The sequence below is a fragment of the Gracilinanus agilis genome, chromosome 4 (genome assembly GCF_016433145.1).
Source record: "Gracilinanus agilis isolate LMUSP501 chromosome 4, AgileGrace, whole genome shotgun sequence".
Classification (NCBI taxonomy): domain Eukaryota; kingdom Metazoa; phylum Chordata; class Mammalia; order Didelphimorphia; family Didelphidae; genus Gracilinanus; species Gracilinanus agilis.
Genome location: NC_058133.1, coordinates 184222126 through 184247243, shown reverse-complemented (window position 1 = coordinate 184247243; position 25118 = coordinate 184222126). Strand labels below are relative to the sequence as shown.

The following is a 25118-nucleotide window of genomic DNA, read 5'->3' as shown; positions in this document are numbered from 1 at the left end:
CTCATTTAACAAGTAAAGAAAGTGAGACCTAAGGAGGCAGCTAGGTAGTAAAACAGATAAAGCAATGGACTTGATATCAGGAAGAGCTGACTTCAAATTTGGTCTCAAACACTTACTGGCATTATTACATAACTAGAAAATATTTGAATTTGAATTTATAATTCTGACCCTTAGCCTAGCCTTCTGTCCATTGTCACATCAATGCCTCAGTTTCCTTATCTCTAAAATGGGGATATATAAAAGCATCTACCTTTCTTTTGTTGTGAGGATCAAATCTGATAAAAATCATTTTGCAAACTTTGATGTTTTACACATATGCTAGATAATTTTTTCTCTAAGACTATAAATTGCAGAGAAGTTACTGAACTGCATTAGTAGAGAGAGTTTTCTCATCTTGTAGAACCTTATATCAATGAACTACTGGACTGAGCATCCAGTTCTTATCCTTTTCCCTCTGGCTAAGTTGCTTTAGAGTGCCTGAGGTATCCAGGAAGAACAGGATGCTCCAAAACCTGAAAATGCAATGGACATAACACTGGTGTGTCATATTTTACAGAAATCACTTAGAAACATAGAATTAAAGGTGGAAGGGAACTTCAAGATCACTTAATAGTACACACACTTCATTTTACAGATGAGGAAACAGAAAATCTTAGAAATGCGAAAGCACTTGTCCAGGGTCACAAAGGTGGTGAGAAATGGTGCTGAGAATAGAACCCAGGACTTTTGATTCTAATCCTAGTAATTTTTTCTAGTCTTTATACCACATGTCTCCTTTGGTTATTTTAAATTATCCAAAATTTCAGCTTACCTCAAATGTTAGAATCTTCTTGCTTCAGAAATAAGCATATTTGAAAATAAGGCAGAAGTAATTGTATTATTCTATTTTTTCATGGTATATTAAGTGAAAAGCTATAAAATATTCACAGCTGAAGTCCTGATCTTATTCTATAAAAAAAGTTTAATTGGTAGAAGCTCAAGTAAATTGATATTCAATTGTTCTCAATTCTCTGGTAGAATTTAATTATTCTATCCATGTGAAAACCCAATGGAGATGACACTATATAAGTGCCTATGGTGTGTTGATGATATATACTCTATGAGTGGTATATCTATATGTGTATTTATAAAACTGTAAACTGATCATCAGAATATTAGCTTAAGCCTATAGCTTAGAATAATAATGAGGAAATCAATTTTTGGAGCCTCTTTTACATTTTCTCATGACAAGATTAATCACACCACCATGAGTAAGATGTTTCATTATGATTAAAGCTGTTATTTTCTCTTTGTAAATATTTTTTTAAAAAATCTCCTCAAATCTTTAATGTCACACTTAGGGTCTAAGTTCATCCCATATTTTCTTTTGCCGACCCATGGAAAATGGTTTGGGGTTATACTTCAACTAAGAAATGATATTTCTATATAACAAAATAGCAATAAATTAATACATTCACAAACTCATCGATGCTATTCCCTTTGTCCAGGTCTGAATGGTAACGAATATCCATGCCCTTACAGACTAAGTGAATTTTGTCTACAAACTCCCATATTTTGTCCTCAAGAGATTCCCACAATGAGTTGGAGACATTCCTCTAATTCCCTTGTCATTGGGTAGAAGCCAATGAAATACAAATGTGGTTTGTTATCTCTCCTCTTACATTGGTCACAAGGCTGTTCCTTTGAACTGTCTGTCATCTGAGACCGAAATACTTTTCCTTCTTGCGTGCACACCTCCTGGATTCCTAGAAACTCAGCTCAAATTCCACTTTCAGAAGATGGACAGTTAAGAAGTACAGTGGACTTATGAGTCAGGAAGGCCAAAATTAAAATCTAGCCTCATACACTAGTTGTGTGACCTTGGGCAAGTCATTTAATCTCTACTTACCTCCTATAAAATGGGTATAACAATAGTAATTATTCCTCAGGATTCTTGTGATGCTCAAATGAGATTGAAGTCATAAAATATATAGCATAGTGCCTGGTACATAGTAAAGGCTATTTAATAATTTTTTATTTTTAGAAAAATTTTCCATGGTTACATAACTCATGTTTTTACGTTCTCCTTCACCCCCTCAACCCCCTGCCCCCCTCCACTGTAGCCAATTCACATTTCCACTGGTTTTATTATGTGTGGTCAGTCAAGACTTATTTACACATTATTGACAGTTACATGGATGTGGTCTTTTCAGGTCTACATCCCCAATCATGTCCTCATCAACCCAAGTGTCCAAGCAGTTGTTTTTCTTCTGTGTTTCTACTCCTGTAGTTCTTCCTCTGAATGTGAATAGTGTTCCTTTCCATAAGTCCCTCAGAATTGTCTTGGGTCATTGCATTGCTGCTAGTAGAGATGTCCATTACATTCGATTTTACCACAGTATATCAGTCTCTGTGTACAATGTTCTTGTGGCTCTGCTCCTTTCACTCTGCATCAATTCCTGGAGGTCTTTCCAGTTCACATGGAATTCCTCCAGTTTATTATTCCTTTGAGTGCAATAGTATTCCATCACCAGCATATACCACAATTTGTTCAGCCATTCCCCAATTGAAGGGCATGCCCTTGCTTTCCAGTTTTTTGCCACCACAAAAAGCATGGCTATGAATATTTTTGTGCAAGTCTGTTTATCTATGATCTCTTTGGGGGTACAAACCCAGCAATGGTATGGCTGGATCAAAGGGCAGGCATTCTTTTATCGCTCTTTGGGCATAGTTCCAAATTGCCATCCAGAATGGTTGGATCAGTTCACAACTGCACCAGCAGTGCATTAACATCCCAATTTGGCCACATCCCCTTCAGCATTCATTACTCTCCCCTGCTATCATTTTAGCCAATCTGCTAGGTGTGAGGTGGTACCTCAGAGTTGTTTTGATTTGCATTTCTTTAATTATTAGAGATTTAGAACACTTTCTCATGTGCTTATTGATACTTTTTATTTTTTTATCTGAAAATTGCCTATTCATGTCCCTTGCCCATTTATTAATTGGGGAATGGCTTGATTTTTTATACAATTGATTTAGCTCCTTGCATATTTGAGTAATTAGACCTCTGTCAGAATTTTTTGTTATAAAGATTTTTTCCCAGTTTGTTCTTTCCCTTCTGATTTAGGTTGCATTGTTTTTCTTTGTACAAAAACTTTTTACTTTAATATAATCAAAATTATTTATAGTCATTGCTGTTTGAAAGTTATCTCCTCTTTCGAATATGAGTTCCTTGAAAGCAAGGCCATATTTTTTTTTTTGTAACACTAGTGGCTACTACAATGCCTTCCACATAGCAAGTGCTTAATAAATATTTGTTGATTTATTGATTGACAAATTGGACCCCCTTCTTTCACAACTGTTCTTTTCTCTCATATTTTCCACTACTTTTTTTCATAGTTCTGGATTGATAATATGTTGGAGCCATATTATCTCACATTTGGCCTTTTGGATGACTCTCCACCTGAATTCTTCAGAGATTTTGATACTCCATGAAAAGAATCATAATACATGTATTTGTTTTTGGAGATGTGGAGAACATAGATTTATATATCACTTTAAAAATAGAACAGAAATACCAGGTGATGTGAAAAAAGAACATCTCAAGTTACACTATGAAGGGTAAAAAAAAACTCAGTCCCACTGTTTGCATCCCTGTCATTTCAAGAGCAATCATGAATGAAGAAGAGGATGACTTTAGAGTCACCTAAATTTCCTAAAAGTATGATTGTGAGTTATCTTTTTTATTATTTACTAAGAGTATGAGCCGTCAATAAGAAGATTTATTCCTGCCCCTTAATGGGGTGAGAAGCAGTGTGGCAGAGAAGATAAATTGCTTTATCTTAGAGTTAGGAAAAATTCAAGTCCTGTTTTGGATACATAAAAACTATGGACTATGGACAAGTAACTTCTCTTAATGATCAAGCAATTCTCAACAATATTGCAGACATTTGGTAATGTGTATTAGGTCGAGGGAGGTTCCACACTGGGAGTTCCATGTAGTATGAGACCAAAGGTCCAGACCTTCTCCCTTTTAAAAGAAAAAAAGGGCAGGGGTTTGTATGACTACTTTAAACATCATAGGATCATAGACAGAGAGGTAGAATGGCCTTGAAAAGCCAGAATACAAGTCTTTTATTTTAAGGGTGAGGAAAACAATACACATGTAAAGTTAAATTTACCCTGCATTTCTTATTTTTTTTTAAATTTTAAATAACCTGAAATCCTTGGAAACAACTTAGTGCAACAATTGACTCTGGTTAATGGTCCCCTGGGATGGAGAGGGACAAAACAAAACAAAACCTGATTGTTTAACAAATTGGGTGTTTTAGGGAGCTGTGTGGGATAGTGGTGGTGGTGGCATGGGCTTCACTCTCAGCTCTAGTAAAAGTAATGACATATTCAGTTGGAACCACAAGTTTTCATCACAGATTTATGAACACTTGTGATTATGCTCTCTGTTTATATGTGAGTGGTCCTGACAGCTTATGACAACAACAACCTCTATTACAACTCATGCTCCATACTGAAAATTATGGCACCTTTCACTCCTATAAATTATTTTGTGCCTTTGACCTCTTTGAATTTTACAAATGACCATGAAGGAGAAATGTGTGTTTTCCTTTCTCCCTGTAGACAAATTACAAAGACATAAGAACATATAAAATTATAGCATGATATAGTGGCTAAAAGCTAGCCTTGAGGACAGAAAGCCTTTAGTTCAACCTTGGTTGTGTGTTCATGAACAAGTCACTTAACATCTCATTGCCCCAGGATACTCCAAGGCTATAAGTTACAGAGGAGTTGCTGATCTGTAGTGGTGAAGGAGATTTCCATATCATTAATCCTTTATTGATTAAATCTAACCCACAAAAATAGGTAGAGATATGTATAATTAAAAATGGGTTGGACAAATATAAGAATTAAATATAAAAAATTATTGTGGTCACCAATTATAAAATTAACTCTTAAGTCAAGAGACTGTTAGCAGCTTTAATAGCTTTATTACAGCACAATAGAGGTAGTAAAGGGGGAAATGTAGGAAGGTGATAGGGGAATTGTCTAGCCTACCACTCTAAGTCTGCTCTGAAGAAATGTAGCTCACTCCCCAATAAAGTTCCAGTCTCTGGCCAGAGGAGCGGGAGAGTCTTAGCCTCCAAAGCAAAAGTCTTCCAATGCAGAAAGCGCCACACAGAAAAATCCAATGCAGAGTCACCAACACAGAGGTCCTCCCCCTGCGAGAGCCACCAGCTCGGCAGAAGCCAAAGAAGTGACCAGAATGCCCTTGGCTGGCTTTCTGTCTCTCTGGTTCCTCCTTCCTTTCACTGTGGACTGGTCTATCACATCTCAGGAATCAATCAATGTCTCTCAAATAGCCTAGCACTGCCTAGGGGTCAGTGTCTGTGTGATCAACCTTCAGTCCTCTGAGGGTATGAACTCTTATCAAAAGGATTCACAAGTTCCTGACTGATTAAGTTAAAATGATGGAGCACTCCAAGTACTTGATTAAGTTAAGATAAAAAATTCCCTTTTCACATATGTATCAATGTCTATTTACACCTCTAACTATCAGAATATATCTGAGCCAACTGCCAGTTGATAAATAGTTAGAAGATATGAACAGATAAATTTGGGTTGAAGAAATCAAAGTTATAACTATGAAAAATGCTCTAAATCATTCTTGATTAGAAAAATGCAAATCAAAACAACTCTCTCTATTCTGTTAGACTATATTGGATTTTTTATGATGTTATCATCAATTTTATCATATAGTATTTGTTTTTATATTACATAATTATATATTATATTACATTGTCTTATATAATAATATTCTACATTATGATATAGTATAACTTTATTTTGATATTTTAATTAATTTTTATTATTATATATCCACTGTGAAATACAATTAATCTAGTTCTAGAGTTTCCATATATACAATTTAGACTCTGCAGACACAAAATCTCACACAATAGCGCTAATAGATATGGAAAACTTCAGACACAAGGCAGCCAGATTTAAAGCTTTCTGACCTCCATCCTCTAAGCCATTGCTCCCTCCGTGATTGTGGAATCCCCAGATAGGCTGTCTTAGGACATGAAAATCATGTCTTGGGAGATGGCTGGTGAGAGAATTCCCTGAACTCTGGAGTTCTGAATTCAAAATCCAGTAGGAGATATTGGACAACCTAACTCTGAAGCAGCAGCCTAACTCTGAAGGCCATATTATGGTGGTCATGAAGAGTGATGTCACATTCAGTAGGTAGGACAGTGATGACACACTGATGAATGTGACATATAGTTTTGGTAGCTAAGTCAACAGCAGAGTTGTCTAGAGGGAGGCAGAAGATCAAAGCCTTGCCCAACATCCTTGGGCCTAAAGAGCTGGCCCAGCCTAGCTAAGTTTGTCACCTTTGGATTAAGTGAGGGCCACGTGCATTCTTGATTCCAGCATGATGAACACGATCACTCGGATATTTAATCTGAATGCACTGTTCGCGCTTTCCCACATTACACCTGAGTCACAGAGGCACCTGAAGAAGGTCTATGCCAGTTTTTCCTTCAGTATGATCATGGCGGCTGCAGGGGCCTACATCCACATGTTCACCCACTTTATTCAAGCTGGCTTGCTCTTAACCTTAGGCTCCTTAGGACTGATAATGTGTTTACTAGGAACACCTCACCATCACAAAACTGAAAAGAAGAGACTGGTTCTTCTGGCTGGATTTGCCTTCCTAGTAGGAATGGGTCTGGGCCCTGCCCTGGATTTATGCATAACCACTAATCCAAATATTGTTTCCACCTCCTTGCTTGGCACAGCAATGATCTTCAGCTGTTTCACCTTGAGTTCTGTCTATGCTAAGCTTCATAGCTATCTCGTTCTAGGGGGCATCTTGATTTCTTCCATGAGCTTGATTTTATTCATCTCTTTGAGGAACCTCTTATTTGGATCTCATTTGCTTTTCCAAATGAATCTGTATGTGGGACTGGCAATTATCTGTGGCTTCATCCTTTTTGATACACAGCTCATCATAGAAAAATATGAAAATGGAGACAAGGATTACATCTGGCATTGTGTTGACTTGTTCCTGGATTTTGTCACCTTCTTCTGGAGATGTTTGATGATCTTGGCAATGAACGAAAAGAACAAGATGAAATAAAAGGAATGGATCCACCATCTAGTCTTTCTGGTTTTTGGCTCCCATTCCTCAATCCTCTTTTCTCTTTGCACACATTAGAGGGGGCAGGTTCTATGTTAATGAAAAATATCAGAGAAGCTTACGCTTTGCAATTTTATCTATTTTAGGGTGGTGGTTTCAATTTTTAAAAAGTGAATAACATTTTTCAGGTTAGTTTTCCTTTATGTTCTCTGAGATTCTATATCTATCCCTTTCCTCTTCTCTACATACTCTTGTCTTTTCCCCTTTTGGAAACTGGAACCAAATCAAAGGGATCGAGTTCTATGAATTAAATCTTGGTGGTACTTTCCAGGTGGATTTAAAGTTAGTTTGTTTTTCTTTCTAAAACCTATCTCTTCTCCTTCAGCTTTATTCTCACTTGACTGTAATTCCTGTGGGTGTGAATATAGAATTATAGAGAAGAGTTTGTCAAGCAAGTGGGCTGGTCAGAGGCATTATAAATAGGGCTACTTTTAGGAAGTTTGATGGTAGGGCATTGGATGGTATTACATTTAGTTAGGAACATGTCTATAGACTACCACGAAGAGTAGAAATTGTCAAAATTTCTACAGTTATAGCTCCTGTGCTTTTTAGCCCTATCAGACTTGAAACAACTCTTCAAAGCACCTGAAAACAATTTGAAGTCAGAGAATCCAAATGTAAATCCTATTTTGGATGCTACCTATCAATGTAATCTTGGGTAAGTCATTTTACCTCCTAAACCTGAGTTTCCTCACCTCTAAAATTATTTTGTTACTAAAATGGTCTTTTAAGTTCCTTAAAATGTTAAACTTATTATAATCTTTAGAAATGTTGCCTCTAGATTAATATCAGTTTACAGCTGGATCTGACCCTTGTCTCATCCTCAAAAAAGAAAAAAAATTCATTCAACCAGACAAAAAATTTTGTTGGCATGGGCCCTGTATATGCTCCAAAAACCCTAAATATGCTCCTGGACAAATCACTCCTGTTTTCCCTTGTCCAACCTTACTTCAAGGAACTATCTTTGCTTTAGGTAGAATAGTAGAACTAAAACTAAATACTCATCTAGTTTAAATACTTTTTGTGGAAGTGTTTCAATGTATAGATTCATGAGACAAACCTAACTCTTAATAACATATAAATAGGATAATGTTGAATATTTCTAAACCCTTCTGGACTTTTTCTCTTGGAATTGTCTATTTTGTAGTATGACTCAGCCTTCCTTGTTCAGTGGTGGTCCCTGAAATATGAGTATTATTAGAGGTATCCAAAATATCTTGGAGAAGAAATATGAAAGGAAGACAAATGGTTAGCTCTGTAGAGTATTGCTTTTTATTGTCAACATGTTAGGCTAACCCTAGATTATCTCTTTGAGGGACTAGAGGGGATTTAGGAGAAGGAGGTGTGATGGTGAATGAAACCTTTGATATGTGTCAGTCAGGCCTGGGTAAAGAAAGTAGGCGAGGTCAGGACATTCACAAATAGAACACCAACCCAGCATTAATCCTTGAAGTACAAAGGAATACTGTTGAAACTATCTGTCCTGGGGCCCTTCCTCTTCCTCAGAAAATCAGTGTTCTGAGATGAAACTCTAGTCATCCCATTCTAGTTACATCTCTGCCAACCACTGATCTAGCTGTTGCCTTGAGGGTTTCTGGATACCTGGACTAGAATATTTAATTTAGCCCCAGTCAAGAGCTTTTCAGGTAATCATGTGATTGTTTATTCCTGACAAGAATCTGTGTCTATGTTCCCCAAAGTTGAACTTTGCCTGTTGTGGCTTCTGTGTGGAATGAAGATTCTTTTTTTTTTCTCCTTTAGAAACAGTGTCAATAATGACAAGGGGAAAATGTCTTTCAAGGAAAAGTCTAACAGAAAACCTGTTAATATAGTAATCACTGTGATTATTACTTCCTTTTTGAGTTTCTTGGTTTTCAGCTCTGACTACATTCTATAACTCATACTGTTGAGAGAAAGATGGTTTTTATTTTATGTATACACACACAGTTGAATTCTAAAGAATGAAATTATGAATGGAGACAGAGAAAAAATACATAGGTCATAAGACAAAGGAGAATCTGATGGTGAGAATAAGAATAATAATCATAATAACAACAGACTTGAAAAATTCTTAGTCAGCTGCTGACAGGTGGTAGTGAGGATTTTAGTTTTTTTCTTTGATTTCTCTTAAGGTTTACTAGAGGTCAACATATAGAGAAAATAATAATAAAATTCACTTGAAAGAACAAAGGGAAGATTTTTAGGTAACTTTTTTAAAGTGGAAAGGAAGAGCTAATGTTTCTAAATCTCCAAGAAGGCTATTAAAAAGTTAATTATCAAAGCTATTTGGCACTATTAAAAATAGAAAAAGTTGATCCTTGGACCTTTAGTGTGTTTGTTGACTTTTCTCTTCCTTGTCCAGGTCTCACCTCAAAGATAATTATTTTGGACTAGCTGCTGCTCTTGATTATGTTTTTGGACTTGTTTTCCTTGTATTTTAAAGTTTTCCTTTTTATGACCTCACTGTGGCCCCTCTACCTTGGTCTGATTCCAGGTGAGATTTTAGTGAATATTCAAGATGCTAATGTATTTTGAGTACCCTTTTAGAATGAAACAGTGCTTTAATTTGCCCCAAAGCACTTTAATATAGAAAAGGACCCAAAATACTTAATATGAGCTAAAGCTGTAAAGCCAAATTAAATTTTGAATGTTGATGCAAAAATATATAGCAACCTACTGTTCTTGCGTAAATTAGTCATTATATGAGTCTATTCTAGGCAAAGTGAACAAACTTCCCCTTCTTATGCATCTTTTATCTAATTTATCTGCTAAAAATGTCCTAAGATAAACATACTTCTTAATAACCAATCTTTGACTTCTTCCTAGTGGTACTGAAATAGTTCAGTTGTACTTTTTATGATTCACTGCATCCAAATACATTCAATTAACATTTGCTACTTGTTCTGAGTCCTTTTCCTTTCTCTTTTCCCCTTTCTCCCCAACTCCCCATCCTTTTGCTTCCCCCTTTCCTCTCCCTTCTCTCCTCCCTTCCCTCTTTGTTCTCCCCTTCCTCTCCTATCCACTCTTTGACCACTCTTTCTTTCATCTCTCCCTTTCATACACTAATAAGCTTGAATCTTGGTACTCATTCTTTCTAGGAAAGCCAGGGAGATTCTTAAAAAAAAAAAGTACCTTGTGCACAAGGGCTACACTGAGAATCTTAACTCTGTCGCTCTGAATTTTGTTCAGTGACCCTGCTTAAGATCTCTGAGCCTCTGTTTCTTCATATGTAAAATGAGGTTAATAAAATTTTTGCTACCTACCTTATAGTATTCTTGTAAGGGAAATGCCTTGCCAATTCGAAAAATCACAGAATTGTGAGTTTTTGTCATTGCCTACATAAGAGAACAAATGAATCATAAATTATTTGTGTGAAGCAAATGAAGCCATTCAAATAGTTAGATCTTCCCCACCCCATCTAAAACTTTAACTGATATCATCCAAGAAGCTCTAATTGTTATGTAAAATATACCTTGCCTCTTTATTCCAGGCAGAATTGTGACTTTCTGATTATATGAAGCTAAAAACTCAATGCTCATTTTCATTTTCCTAGTTAAATTGTACAGGGATAGAATATCTTATTTGCGTGGCAGAACAAAATAATTAAGGAGAAATTTAAAAAGCAAAGCAAGAACTAACTAGTATGAACCTTGGTTATGCTTCACTGAACATCTTTTATGGTCCACTGAAGTTTTAATAAACCAAACTGATATCTTCCTCCCCAATTCCCTAAGGGTCAGGACCTTATTGGTTTTGCATATCAAGGTTCCTCTTGGGTTCTGAGTCCTCTCTGACCCAAGTTTACTGAAACCCTGTCTAACATTTTACTAGGGAAACTTTATATCCAGAAATAATTCTGTAGTTTCTTGGAGAATAAATCCTTCTGATGCCATGTGGATATTTATTGACGTTGATCTGTTTTGCAGCAGAGCCCATACTATAATTTGGAATTGTAAGGATTTGGTTTCAAATCCTGCTTCTCCTAATATCTGTGGGGCATTGGGCAATCACATAATGTCTCTGGGTCTCAGTTTCCTCATCTGTAAAATATAGTTTTTCTTTAAGCAGATATAGGGAAATTAATATAAAGGGGCAAACTGGTTCTGGCTTATTTTGCTAGTGTAAGATGATATATCCTCTAAAAGACTCCTGAAATACCAAAGAAAGATGGCCCCATGCCAGTTGGTTATTAATAGGTTCTATGAGGGATAATTGGGGAGAGTTTGCTCACAAGAGGCCAGTTGTCCTGGATGGCAACAGGGCAAAGTTACATTTTAGATCCCTGAACCAATCCCAGGTAGGTCACATGTAAGAAACACAACAAAGAAAGCACCATGGTAGGGATGGCCCGGGTTTGCCTGGAAGTTTTCATTTGGCATAGTTGGAGTTTCTTTTGCTGTTTACATTTACTAGAGGGCAGTTTACATTATTTTTAAAATCATAAGTCATATGTGCACTCTGACTAATATTATGTAAAGGCTAACTTTTTTTTTTTTTTTTTTTTGCTCTCATTCCTTGTTGAGGTTTCAAACTGTGAAGATGATTTTTGCACTCTTAGTATTCTGCCTTTTCAAAGAATTTCAGAGTTTTGGTTCACCGTTGGTAGACCAGAGTCTTACATAATCCCAGCCTCTTGCTACATTCCCTTGCTTTGTGTCTATCTGTGCCCCTTTCCAAGAAAATGTTGTGTTACTCCACCCTTTGTACTTTCCTCATATCCATTTCACTTGTTAACTGAAATGTTATCACCTATGTGCTTTACCCATTCCTTTGTGGTTTTACCATTTATAAAGTCTGTGTAAATAAAGCACATTACCCTTCCTTATATCTACTATATACATGGTTCTGGCTTGTCAGTACTTTGATGTCCTCAAATAAAATGCTTATTAAATTTTCCTGACTCAGTTTCTTTAGTTTGGCAGGACTATATTAGCTTTCTTAGTCAAGCCTCTGCATTATCTATTATATAGGGATCATTAAAAGGCTATAGCCACAAGTGGAAGATATAAAATCTGCTTTCATAATTTATACGTAACTTGTAAAAACCAGTGGAAATGCACGTTGACTATGGTGGGGAGGTTGGGGGGCTGAAGTGGGAACTAAGAACATGAATCATGTAACCATGGCATATTTTTCTAAAAAATAAAAACAAACAAACAAACAAATAAATGAAGAAACAAACAAATAAATAAATGTGTAGGGTTTGCTTTTAAATCAAAAAAATAATAATTTAAATGTAACTCTATGGAAAATCTATCAATGCTAATTATTTTCCCTAATAACTAAACAACGACTAATTCTCCCATGAAAACTAAATGCTTCTGCCTTTTCTGTAGCTTTCCTTCAGATTAAAAAAAATTTTAACTTTTTGTTTGTTTATTTTAGTGTTAACTTTGTCAGTCTGATGAAACCTACCCCACAAAAATAAATTTTAAATGCATGAAATTATATATGTGTGGAGGTCTAGGGGTAAAGGCAAGGTAGCAGGGTAATCCTCAGCAACTCTGTGTCACCATGAGAATCCTCTCCAACAAAGATTAAAATATTGCCACAAAATAAATACAGGAGTGGAAGAACCAACAAGGAGACAGAGTGAAACAACTTTCAAGAAAAGAAAAACCCAAAAGGTAGAAAACAAACATTTGAGGCACTGGGGTGAGAGGAGAGCAGACTCAGCAAGAAGCTGTAGCAAGGAGGGAAGAGCAAGCCAAGAGCAACCTACCCCCTTCTCTCCCTACCGCCCATTTGCTGTCTGAAGTTCAGGAACCTATGCCCAAGCCAACATCCAGATTGAGACCCTGCCTGAGCAAATAGAGGTACAAGCCAACCTACACCCCTTGAAATTTCAAATCTATGGAGAAGTCTGGAGCTCCAGTCCAGGGAATTCTAGTCTGGGCTTTGAGACAAGGACTTAATTCACACTTTGGGGTGGATGATAGTACAAAATACTAAGTACTTATGAGAAAGAACTGTGGGAGCAGAAACACAGAAGAAAAACATATGATTGATCACATATTTTGATGGGGATATGATTGGTGTTTTGATGTTAAAAGATCACTCTACTGCAAACATAAATAGCATGCAAATAGGTTTTGAACAATGATACATATATAACCCATTGGAGAACTGCTTGTCAGCTCAGGGAGGGAGTAGTGAAGGAGGGGGGAATCATGAATCATATAAACATGGAAGAATATTCTAAATAAAAAATCATATAGGGAGCAGCTAGGTAGCTCAGTGGAGTGAGAGCCAGGCCTAGAGACGGGAGGTCCTAGGTTCAAATCCGGCCTCAGCCACTTCTCAGCTGTGTGACCCTGGGCAAGTCACTTGACCCCCATTGCCCACCCTTACCACTCTTCCACCTATGAGACAATACACCGAAAGTTAAGGGTTTAAAAAAAATCATATATGTGTGTATATATAATGTATATTTAAAGGAAATTGGTTATATAGGAATGCAGTTATCAAAATATTTTTAAAAATACTTAATACAAGCTCTTAGACTTCATATATTCAGAGCTCCAGAGAGTCTAAAGGGCCCTTCAGTGCCTCTCTAGGATATACTCAAATTCTTTTCAAAATATATTCTTCTCTTTTAACCTTAATTTTCCTCTACATTCCACTCTAAGAGAGTATTCTTTTTAAAATTTATGTGACTGTTCCCTTTTTCAAAGGATTTTAACACCTATGAGCAGACACACATACACATAACACATATACACTATCTGAACCTATGGCTAATAACTTTACATGATAAGAAAAACTCTCTCCACCTCTTTTCAAAGTGGTCTCCTTCTCTTTCCTAATCTAGGATTAAAAAGGTCCCTATCAGGGGAACTGCTCAAGGGTAGGTATAACATCTGAAAAATTATACCTGCTTCCAAGAGTTCTTGGTTAGGGTAAAATAAGATAATATATTCAAAGTGCTTTGCAAACCTTCAAACTCACTATAAATGCCAGATTTCATTGCCTTATCCTTGCTACTTGTGGTGAAAGCAAGTGTACATATTAAAAAAGATTTCACAAGTGTAAATAGAATGTGCCACAAATTTCCCTTCAGCATCCCTATCCAGCTCCACATCTGGACATGGTAATCAAGTTTTCCTCTTCCTTTGCACATGTGTAATAGATTCTGGTCTGAAGTGAAATTACTTTTTAACATAGCTGTTTTAGAAGGCCATTTTGATAAGACACTCAGTTTTCTTCTTGTGCCTTCCAAGCATGGGACAATCTGCTATAAAATCAATTTAAATTTTGTTTTCTGGTTGTCTGCGCTAAGTTACTGAAAGATATAATCCTGTCTAGAAGACAATAGTCTTAAGGTTATAGGTATAATAGTTACATGTCTATAGGGGAAATTATAGAGATAAATTACTTTCACATCCATAATCTTATTTGATCCTCACAATAGCCCTTGGCTTGTAGCATTTTCTCCATTTTACAAAGGGGATGACTCAAGTTTAGACATGAGATCATAGATTTAGAGCCAAATAGGACCTTTAGAAGTCATTTAGCTTAATCTTCATTCCTTACAGGTGAGAAAACTAAAGTCCAAGGCAAAATAAGGGCCACCTTGTTAATTAGCAGTTAGAATTCAAACCCAAGTACCCAACCAGCCTTTTCATTCAAGTCTGTCATGATTAAAGGATATATAACACTTCTGACTTCTTGATTTAAATAAAATACACTGGAGTTGTCTTCTCAGCTCAGCTCTGCCTTCCTCCTCTCTCAGAAATCTTTATGACTCTCAGATTAGATCTGCAAGAATTTCATTTGCAAAACAATTGAAGTAATGGGGGATTTCTTTGCCTTTCTATAAAGACTGAATGCTTCTATTCATCTTCTCAGACAGATTTAAAAACAAAACAATGCAAATCCTTGGAAACTTCCAATGTCACTGCATCAATTGCAGAAATTACAATGAAATAAATACTAAACTAGAGATCCAGCTTACTCCATTTACATTTAGCAGAGATAACATTCAAATGTGAGAAACAACTAATACAAAGAGTAATACAAGTAATAATAGAGATAGTGTGATTTGGAGTCCTGGCTACAAAAAAATGGAAAGGTCAGTGTCCCTGAAGATGGCCTGATTTCAGGGGACAGGAGAGGTTCTAAAAAAAAGTTCCATTTTTAGAACCTTCACCCCAGATAACCAAAGTGGAAAAGAATTAATATATTAAGGAAGTGGGAGTTACACTTCAACAGACCTAGATATCCCTCACTCTCCAGTTCAAAACCAACAGAATCCTTTAGGGAAATCCCATGTACCCCAAGAAAGTAAAATTTATTTGGAGGACATGGGTCTACATTCAAACATAGATCTTTAAATATACAGTGTGCTGGTACATATTTAATAACTTGCTCTCTGAAAAAATTTTAAAAATCATGAAATACTTAAATGTAATCTGCATTATTGACATTTTTTTGCCATCACTTGCTATCATGAGGCAATAAAACAAAATAAGAGTGTATAGCATTTGCTGATTTCTGATGTGTAAATGCTCACACTGTCATAGGAGTGCAAATTGGTGAACCCCTGGGTTCGGGAAGGAAACCATTCTCAAGAATGAAAGGACTCCAAATTTAGCTTAAAAGTAAAAAAGAAAGATTTATTAGTAAGATAGGATTAATGGCCAGCAAGACAGCATGAGTGGAGCAGCCATGGGAGGCTCTCCCCGAATCCCTCAATCCTGGGGATTATATACTTTTTACAATTGTGGGGACGTGATGCTGTGTCATGATGAGCATGTGATTCTAGAGTGGTAAACACTCAGGTATTTGGTGGGGGGGGGGGGAAGATGGACTTCTGAGATATACAACTTGATGTTATCTCAAGGAGGTGTATTTCTTTATCTATCTCAATTTAAAGGAATTCCAAGGACATGGTCTTTGCCTCAGGAGTCACCAGGGCAGGAAGGGGGAAGGGAATTCCCCTGTTCACAGCCTGTCTGAGTTAAGGGGTATAGGGTCCCTGCCATCTCTGTACAATGCCCATGTCAACACCCAAAACTCAAAAATTGAATCTTCTGAGCTAGCATACTTCACCATGCTCCAGACAACATATAGCCCTTAGTCCCAGAATCCTCAATTCTGTTGTAACTTTAAGTTCCTTTTATTTCCAGCAAAGTTCCATACAAGCTTTGAACCAACTAGAAAACTCTCTTATTTGGCTAAGAAGCCTCACTCAATAAGGTAATTTTGTTGAGATGTGTCCATGCTTCTCTTCAAGTTATCTCTGGAGCAGTGAGAAACTCCTATCTTTTAGCTTCCTTCTTGCCCAAACATTTCTCAGGCTAATTTACTAGCTTTCATTCTAATCTAGTAAATCCATTACCATGTAGCAAATAGATCTGATTTTTGGTAAATCTTGATGACATTCTATGCCTAATCTTGAAAAGTGAGTAATTTTATGTTGCTTTCCTGATCTATACTGACTTTTGTTTCAGTAACGAAGTGCTATCATCTGACTAATTTGGGATCTTGCTATTTTCTGGGCTATTTCTATGACCCTTAATAACAAATACACCCCTGCAATACCACTCTATCCTTCCTTTAGGTAGGTCCTAGTCCTTACAAAGGATAGAGTAAGGAGAATGTTTGAACAATTTGTGGTTTATGATTTTAATGGGATACTACTGTGCTATAAGAAATGATGAACAGAATGATTTAAAAAAAAACTGGAAAGATCTATATGAACTGATGCAAAGTGAAGTGAGTAGAAATTGGAGAACACTCTGCCCCATAATAGCAATATTGTATGATGATCTACTAGAACAGTTTAGCTACTCTCATCAAGGCAATGATTCATGACAATTCCAAATGATTCATGAAAAAAAAAATTCTATTGACCTCCAGAGAAAGAACTAATAAAGTCTGAATGAAGATCAAAGCATACTATTTTTCACTTTCCTTTTTGGGAATTTGTTGCATGTGTGTGTGTGTGTGTGTGTGTGTGTGTGTGTGCTTATATTCTTCTTTTTTCCATGACATAACCAATGTGAAGATGTGCTTTGTATGATCACATATGCATGATCTAAATCAAGTTGCTTGTCATTTTATTTAGGGTTAAGGGAGGGAGGAAGGAAGATAAATTGGAACTAAAAATTTTTGGCAAATATTCAAAATTGTTATATATAATTGGGGGAAATATTACATTAAATAATTTTGTTTACCTTAGAGTTCAAGTTTGCATATGATATCTTTTTTCTTATATTCGAGATTATATATTTTGTTGGAGGAAAAGATCTCTCCTGTTTTTCACAATATTGATAACCTACTTCAATTTAAATTCATAAATATTTATCTACCTGACTATTTGCAAGTGTGGGATCCATATTGCTGAGAGGGGTTCAAGCTACAGCACAGAATTCCTTAGGGCCCCCCAGAAATGGATCCCACACAAGGAACTGCATTTAGGTATGCAGGGAGGGGGAAAAAAAGTGTTCCCTCTTCTCAAGAATCTTGAAATCTACTTAGGGATGCAATATATATCCAGGAAATCATAGGATCATAGATATATAATTAGAAGGTACTTCAGAGGTCATCTAGTTCAACTTCCTCATTTTACAATTAAGAAACTAAGAACCAAGCAAAAGGACAGATTTGCTTAAGATCTCACATGTCAGAGGCAGCCACTCGCCCCTATTCTTCTTACTCCAGAACTGTTGTTCTTTTTAAATATAATTAGATGATTAAAGATAATTATATAAGATAATTTAACATTGCACCAAAGAAGAGGATTAGGAATAATCCTTGTTTCTTTGGCAACTGTTACTCTGAGTTTCCAAACATCAGTGCTTGGAGGAATTGGTATCTGCAACAATGCCATATCCCAGGACCAATACGAACTCATTGAAATGGATGTATGTCTGTATGGAAAGATACAAGGAACTGATTCCTTGTTCCTCTATGTTTAACTAACAAATATAAAAGAGACGAAATCATGAACAGGTTGGGAATCCTTTACTGTTCAATTGAATCAATTCACTCAACATTTAAGAATTTTTTATGTTTAGGGAACTATGCTAAATGCTAGGGTTACAAAAACAAAACCCTCAAAGATCATCTGCTCTTCAGGGCAAACAGCATAAATGAAAATATGTAAATGCAAAGTACAGATGAAGTAATTGCAAGAGATAGAAATTGGACAAATTCAGTGGACAATGTAAAAAAAAAAAAAAAGAAAAAGAAAAAGTTCATGAAGTGAGTGGCACCAGAACCATGCTTTGGAAGAAAACAGAGATTCAAGAGGTAGACATGAGGAAGGTACATGGACATCAGGCATAGAGATTAGATTGAAAGCAGAGAGGCTAGAAATGAAATGGAAATTTTCATATATAGGAGAAAGAAATCAGACCTATTTCACTGCAAGGGAGAGTTTTTGAAGGGGAAATTAAAAAAAAAATAATTATAATTAGAGGGAGACAATAACTAAAGGGAATGAGGAGAAAAAATATCTTTAACTATAGTTAGGGTCTCTTGGAGAAGTAGTGAATAGACTTCTGGGCCTGAAATCAGGAAGACACATCTTCAAGAAAACAAAGCTGGCCTCAGACACTTATTAGCTATGAAACACTGAGCAAGTCATTTAACCTTGTTTACATCAGTTTCCTCATCTGTAAAATGAGATAGAGAAGGAAAGAGCAAATCACTTTGCCAAGAAAACCTCAAATGGGGTCACAAAGAGTCAGATAGATATAATTAAAATAACTGAACAACAACAAAAGTGGTACTTCAGTTAGTTATTGTTTATATGTCTGTCTCTTTTTGACCCCACGGACCATACTGTCTATAAAGTTTTCTTGGCAAAAATACTGGATTGGTTTGTCATTTCCTTCTCTAATGACTTAAGAGACCCAGAGTGTAAATTAAAACCTGATGCCATATTTGAACTCATGTCTTTTTTTTTTTTAGGTCTAGAAGAAAGTGAATGATTTTACAAAGTGGAGATGAGGAGAAAAAGTTTTCTAAGCATTGGGAAAGCCTGAGAAAAGTCACAGAAGCAGATTGTGGAAGTGCAAACTTGGGGAACAGTAATTAGGTCAATTGACTGCAGTGGTGAGTATATGCAAGAGAACAATAAGAAATAAGAAAGGGAGGTTGAAAGCAGATTTATTCTTTAACTATAGGTCTATTTTTTTCCCTTTTATCCTAGAAGTGAGCATGCAAAACACAATGCTAAAGCTTGGAAAATAATTTTTTTAAAAAATCAAGATATTCTCTTCCTTCAAGAACTTACAGTCTAAAGAGAGGACATTACGCAAACAACTATACACAAACAAGATATATCTGGGATAAATTAGATATAATCAACAGGGGGAAGCACCAGCATTAAGGGGAAAGGATGCTTGTGGAAGATAAGAGTTAGCTGGGAAAATAGGGAATAGGACAATAGAAAACCACAGAAAATTTAGTCATAAGAGTGACATTATTAATCATATGCAAAAGGAAGACTATTTTGGTAGCAATATGGATTCTGAATAGGTGAATGGGAAGACCAGAAGCAGCATCACCAATTATTAGACTTAGAATCTAGACAAGAGATGATAAGGACTTATTCCATGACACTTGACATGAGGGCCTTTAGCCTAAAGTCTCAACAGTTTGAAGAAAGATTAAAATAATTTGCAATTAAATTAAATCTATTAATTAAAATAAGTTTCTTTTCTTTGGATGTGTACTTTTTTAAAATGTCAAGCCTTGGGACATGAATCCACTATTTGACAAAAAACTGCTGGGAAATTTGGAAAACAATATGGGAGAGATTAGGTTTAGATCAACATCTCACACCCTACACCAAGATAAATTCAGAATGGGTGAATGACTTGAATATAAAGAGGGTAACTATAAATAAATTAAGTGAACACAGAATAGTATACTTGTCAGATCTCTGGGAAAGGAAAGATTTTAAAACCAAGCAAGAATTAGAGAAAATTACAAAACATAAAATAAATGGTTTTGATTATATTAAACTAAAAAGCTTTTGTACAAACAAAAACGATGTAGCCAAAATCAGAAGGGAAACAACAAACTGGGAAAAAATCTTTATAACAAAAAATTCTGACAGAGGTCTAATTACTCAAATATACAAGGAGTTAAATCAATTGTATAAAAAAGCAAGCCATTCCCCAATTGATAAATGGGCAAGGGACATGAATAGGCAATTTTCAGATAAAGAAATCAAAAGTATCAAGAAGCACATGAGAAAGTGTTCTAAATCACTAATAATTAGAGAAATGCAAATCAAAGCAACTCTGAGGTATCATCTCACACCTAACAGATTGGCTAAAATGAAAGAAGGGGAGAGTAATGAATGCTGGAGGGGATGTGGCAAAACTGGGACATTAATGCATTGCTAGTGGAGTTGTGAACTGATCCAACCATTCTGGAAGGCAATTTGGAACTATGCGCAAAGGGCTATGAAAGAATGCCTGCCCTTTGATCCAGCCATACCATTGTTGGGTTTGTACCCCAAAGAGATAATAGATAAACAGACTTGCACAAAAATATTTATAGCCTCACTTTTTGTGGTGGGAAAAAACTGGAAAAGGAGGGTATGTCCTTCAATTGGGGAATGGCTGAACAAATTGTGGTATATGCTGGTGATGGTTTACTATTGTGCTCAAAGGAATAATAAACTGGAGGAATTCCATGTGAACTGGAAAGACCTCCAGGAATTGATGCAGAGTGAAAGGAGCAGAGCCAGAAGGACATTGTACACAGAGACCCAATACACTGTGGTAAAATAGAATATAATGGACTTCTGTACTGGCAGCATTGCAATGACCCAGGACAATTCTGAGGGATTTATAGAAAAGAATGCTACCCACACTCAGAAGAAGAACTGCAGTAGTGGAAACACAGAAGAAAAGCAGCTGCTTGAACACATGGGTTGAGGCAGACATGATTGGGGATTTTGATTCGAAACTACCACACCAATGCAATGATCAACGATTTGGAAATAGGTCTTGATCAATGACATATGTTAAAACCAGGGGAAATGCGCATTGGCCAGGGTGGGGGGAGAGTGAGGGGTGAAGGGGAAAGTAGTTGCATGAAACATGTAACCATGTTAACTTTACTAAAAAATGAATATTAATAAATGTTTAAAAATAAAATATTAAGCCTTATCTTTCTACTTTAAGTAATTTGACATACATTTATTGTTGTTTATTATTTACTATGACTTATGAATAGGATGTGTTTCTACAAGTTAACATAGAAAGCAGTGCAATATAAATAAATTGACTCTTCCAACAAATATTGGTAAGAAAATGTTTATGGTGTATCTTTAGAAATGGCGCTTTTCAGGACATGGAGTGGAGATAGTTTCATGCAACTTTAAAAGGTTTCAACCAATTGCTTTCAAAATAGTCTGACAAGTCTGGAAAGGGAAGGCACAGTCTCGTGCTTCACGAGCATGCTGGAACAATGTGATTTTATAGAGAAAGTATCAGTTTCTTTTAATTGAGTTAGATGCCCAGGAGGATGGGGTACAAAATTAAAAGACAAAAGATGCTTAAAAATTGTGGAAGTTATTAAATAGAAGTCATATAAATTTTCATAGAAAGTGATCACTATAGACTTACCTACAGAGTGATTTATGGTCAAGCGATCATCTTATTTATAACTAAGTTTCAGGGGTAGAGGTAAGACAGCAGATTAGAGAAGGCAATTAGCTGAATTACACCAACATTTCCCCTCCAAAAAAAACCTTAGAAATAATACCCAGAACCCAAATGGAGAAAACACCAGAGATTGGATTAAGTAGTAGAAGGAGAAATTCTGAAGCGAGAAATGATAAGGGAAACTGGCAAGGTCAGAAAGAGATTACAGGGCACTCCTATGCCAGCATTAGGGGAAAGGGGAGATGTTTTGTAAATTCATTATTTATACCCCATTGTTGGTCATAAATCAAGAGCATTAAGGAGCACGTTGGGTCAAAAAGGAGTGAAATCCCTGAGAGGATATATATCACTTTTGGTCACAAGATATAAAGTACCTGGAAGAACAACATCATATCTGGTTCCAAGGGAATAAGGACCCTTCATGGGTAAGAATTCTGATGAAGAAAAGGAGAGCAGTGACCATACCTTGCCTAGATCATAGCATCTTGGAAACACAGAATTAACTCTGAAAAGTAGTATAAAAACAACTGAAACTGAAAAGAGTTTCTATCCCCAACTCCCACTCTAGGAATAGAGCTCAAATTTAACATGAAATTGAAAATGAAGAATTAGTGAGAAAAAAAATGAGCATGTAAAAATAGAAAAAGAAAAAAAGGAACTTCACCATAAAAGTTAACTATGGTTAAAAGGAAGATAAAGACACAAATCTAGAAGGAAATTGTGAAGTAAAGAGAGAGGGAAAAAGTGAATGTCAAATAAACCCAACAAGCATTCCTGAAAGAGATGAAAAATATTTTAAAAAATCAAACAAGAATGGTAGAGGAAAAATTAAATAAGGAATTGTGAACAAAATTAGAAAATTATGAAAACAATTAATTCTTTAGTAAAAGTAACAAAAATGCGGAAGAAAATAAAACCTTAAAAATTAGAACTGGCCAAATAGAAGAATAGATACAAAAATTTACTGATGAAATTAACTTTTTAAAAATCAGAGTTTGCTAGGGGGAAAAAAGAGATCCAAAACTCACTAAAGGAAATAGGAAACATATGTGTGTGTGTGTGTGTGTGTGTGTTTACATATATATAAAGAGATACTCATTTGGTAATAGAAATCTATCTTACCCAATAGAAAAGTGTGACAGGAAAGGGATAATGGAGAGTATGGGGAAGTTATAAAAGGAAAGTAAAAAAAAAAAAGGCATTGGGGACTTCCAGGTTAAGATGGTTGCAGAATAGAAGCAGGACGCTTTACTCTCCTCACAACCTATCACCAGCATACCTCCAAAGGACAAAAAAAAACCAAACAAAAACAAATCCAGATGAACAAAGGGACCCCACAATAGGGTGCAGCATCAAAGGTACATGGGTTCTGGGCATTTCCAAGCAATAAGGGGGAGAAATAGCTCCCATCAAAATTTGAGCTAATCAACCCTCCCCCACTCCACGCACAGTACCAGAGTCAGAGGCTGCACACCAGAGTTAGAGTGAGTGGGGAGCCAAAATCTAGCTTCTTGGCAGCAAACTGGGACCACCAGGAGCTTGTCCCTGAGAGCAGCAAGATCTGAGACCACAGGAGGCTGGAGAGGGCAGACCTTGGGCACAGGAGTGGAGCAGAGAAGGGGAGAGGACAGTGGAAGCAGCTCAGCATTCTGAGACTCAGGGGAGAATCTCAGGCAGAGGAGCAAGCATGGGACAATTTCTGGGCTCCTGACAGCTGACTAGGACCATGGGGGCTTGACCCTGAGAATAGCTAGACTAGAGACCCCAGGAAGCTGGGGAGAGCAGACCTTGGGCACAGGAGTGAAGTTGAAAGGAGTCACAGACAGCAGAAGCCTAGCAGAGAGTAGAAGCCAGAAGACTCGCAAAGTAACTTCAGGTAAAAACTGTTCCTTAGCTCCATACAAAGAGAGTCAGCAAAAAGACTCCAGCAAGTGATCATGAGGGTTATTCATTATGATCAGGTGGGATTTATACCAGGAATGCAAGGATGGTTCAACATTAGGAAAACCATCCACATAATTGGCCATGTTAACAAGCATAACAACAAAAAATCACATGATTATCTCAATAGATGCTGAAAAAGCCTTTGACAAAATACAACATTCATTCCTACTGAAAACACTAGAAAGTATAGGAATAGAAGGACCTTTCCTAAAAATAATAAATGTTATATATATACATATATATAAAATCATCAACAAACATCATCTGCAATAGGGATAAATTAGAAGCCTTCCCAATAAGATCAGGAGTGAAACAAGGATGACCATTGTCACCTCTATTATTTAACATTGTATTGGAAACACTAGCAGTTGCAATTAGAGAAGAAAAAGAAATTGAAGGTATTAAAATAGGCAATGAAGGGACCAAGCTATCTCTTTTTGAGATGATATAATGGTCTACTTAGAAAATCTTAGAGAATCAACTAAAAAGTTAGTGGAAATAATCAATAACTCTTTCAAAATTTCAGGATACAAAATAAATTCACATAAATCATCAGCATTTCTATATATTTCCAACACTTTGCAGCAGCAAGAGCAAGAAAGATAAATTGCATTTTAAATCATCCTAGACCAGGATGGGTAAACTACAGCCTGTGGGCCAGATGTAGCCCCTCAAATGTTCTATCTGGCTGTGGGACATTAATCCTAATCTGATGAATAGAATGAGTAGGATACAATACAATGAAACTCCAAAAGAGTTGCTTTAGAAACAGACTGACAGATGAGCTCCTTTCCTTTGGCCCCCTCTTTAAAAAGTTTGCTCATCACATCCCTAGACAATATAAAACACTTAGGATTCGGTCTGCCAAGACAAACACAGGAATTATATAAGCACGGCTACGAAACAATTTCCAAACAATTAAAACAAGGTATAAACAATTGGAAAAACATTGAGTCCTCATGGGTAGGATGAGCTAACATAATAAAAATGACCATCCTACCCAAATTAATTTACTTATTTAGTGCCATACCTATCAAACTACCAAGAAACTTTTTTACTGAAATAGAAAAAACTATAATAAAGTTCATTTGGAAGAACAAAAGACCAAGAATATCAAGGGAAATAATGAAAAAAATATGAAGGAAGGTGGCCTAGGAGTACCAGATCTTAAACTGTATTATAAAGCAGCAGTCATCAAAATGATATGGTACTAGCTAAGAGACAGAGAGGAGGATCAGTGGAATAGACTAGGAGTAAGCGACCTCAGCAAGACAGTCTACGATAAACCTAAAGATCCCAGCTTTTGTTTTTGTTTTTTTTTTTGCCTTTTGCTGGTGGTCAGT

The 25118-nt window shown here is 36.2% G+C and overlaps 1 protein-coding gene across 1 annotated transcript; it reads left to right on the top strand.

Moving 5' to 3' along the window:
* Positions 1–6433: 6433 nt before the first annotated feature.
* On the top strand, positions 6434–7216 carry LOC123246138 (bax inhibitor 1-like). The gene is given in 1 exon segment (XM_044675077.1): positions 6434–7216. A coding segment is annotated over 1 exon segment (783 nt).
* Positions 7217–25118: the final 17902 nt, after the last annotated feature.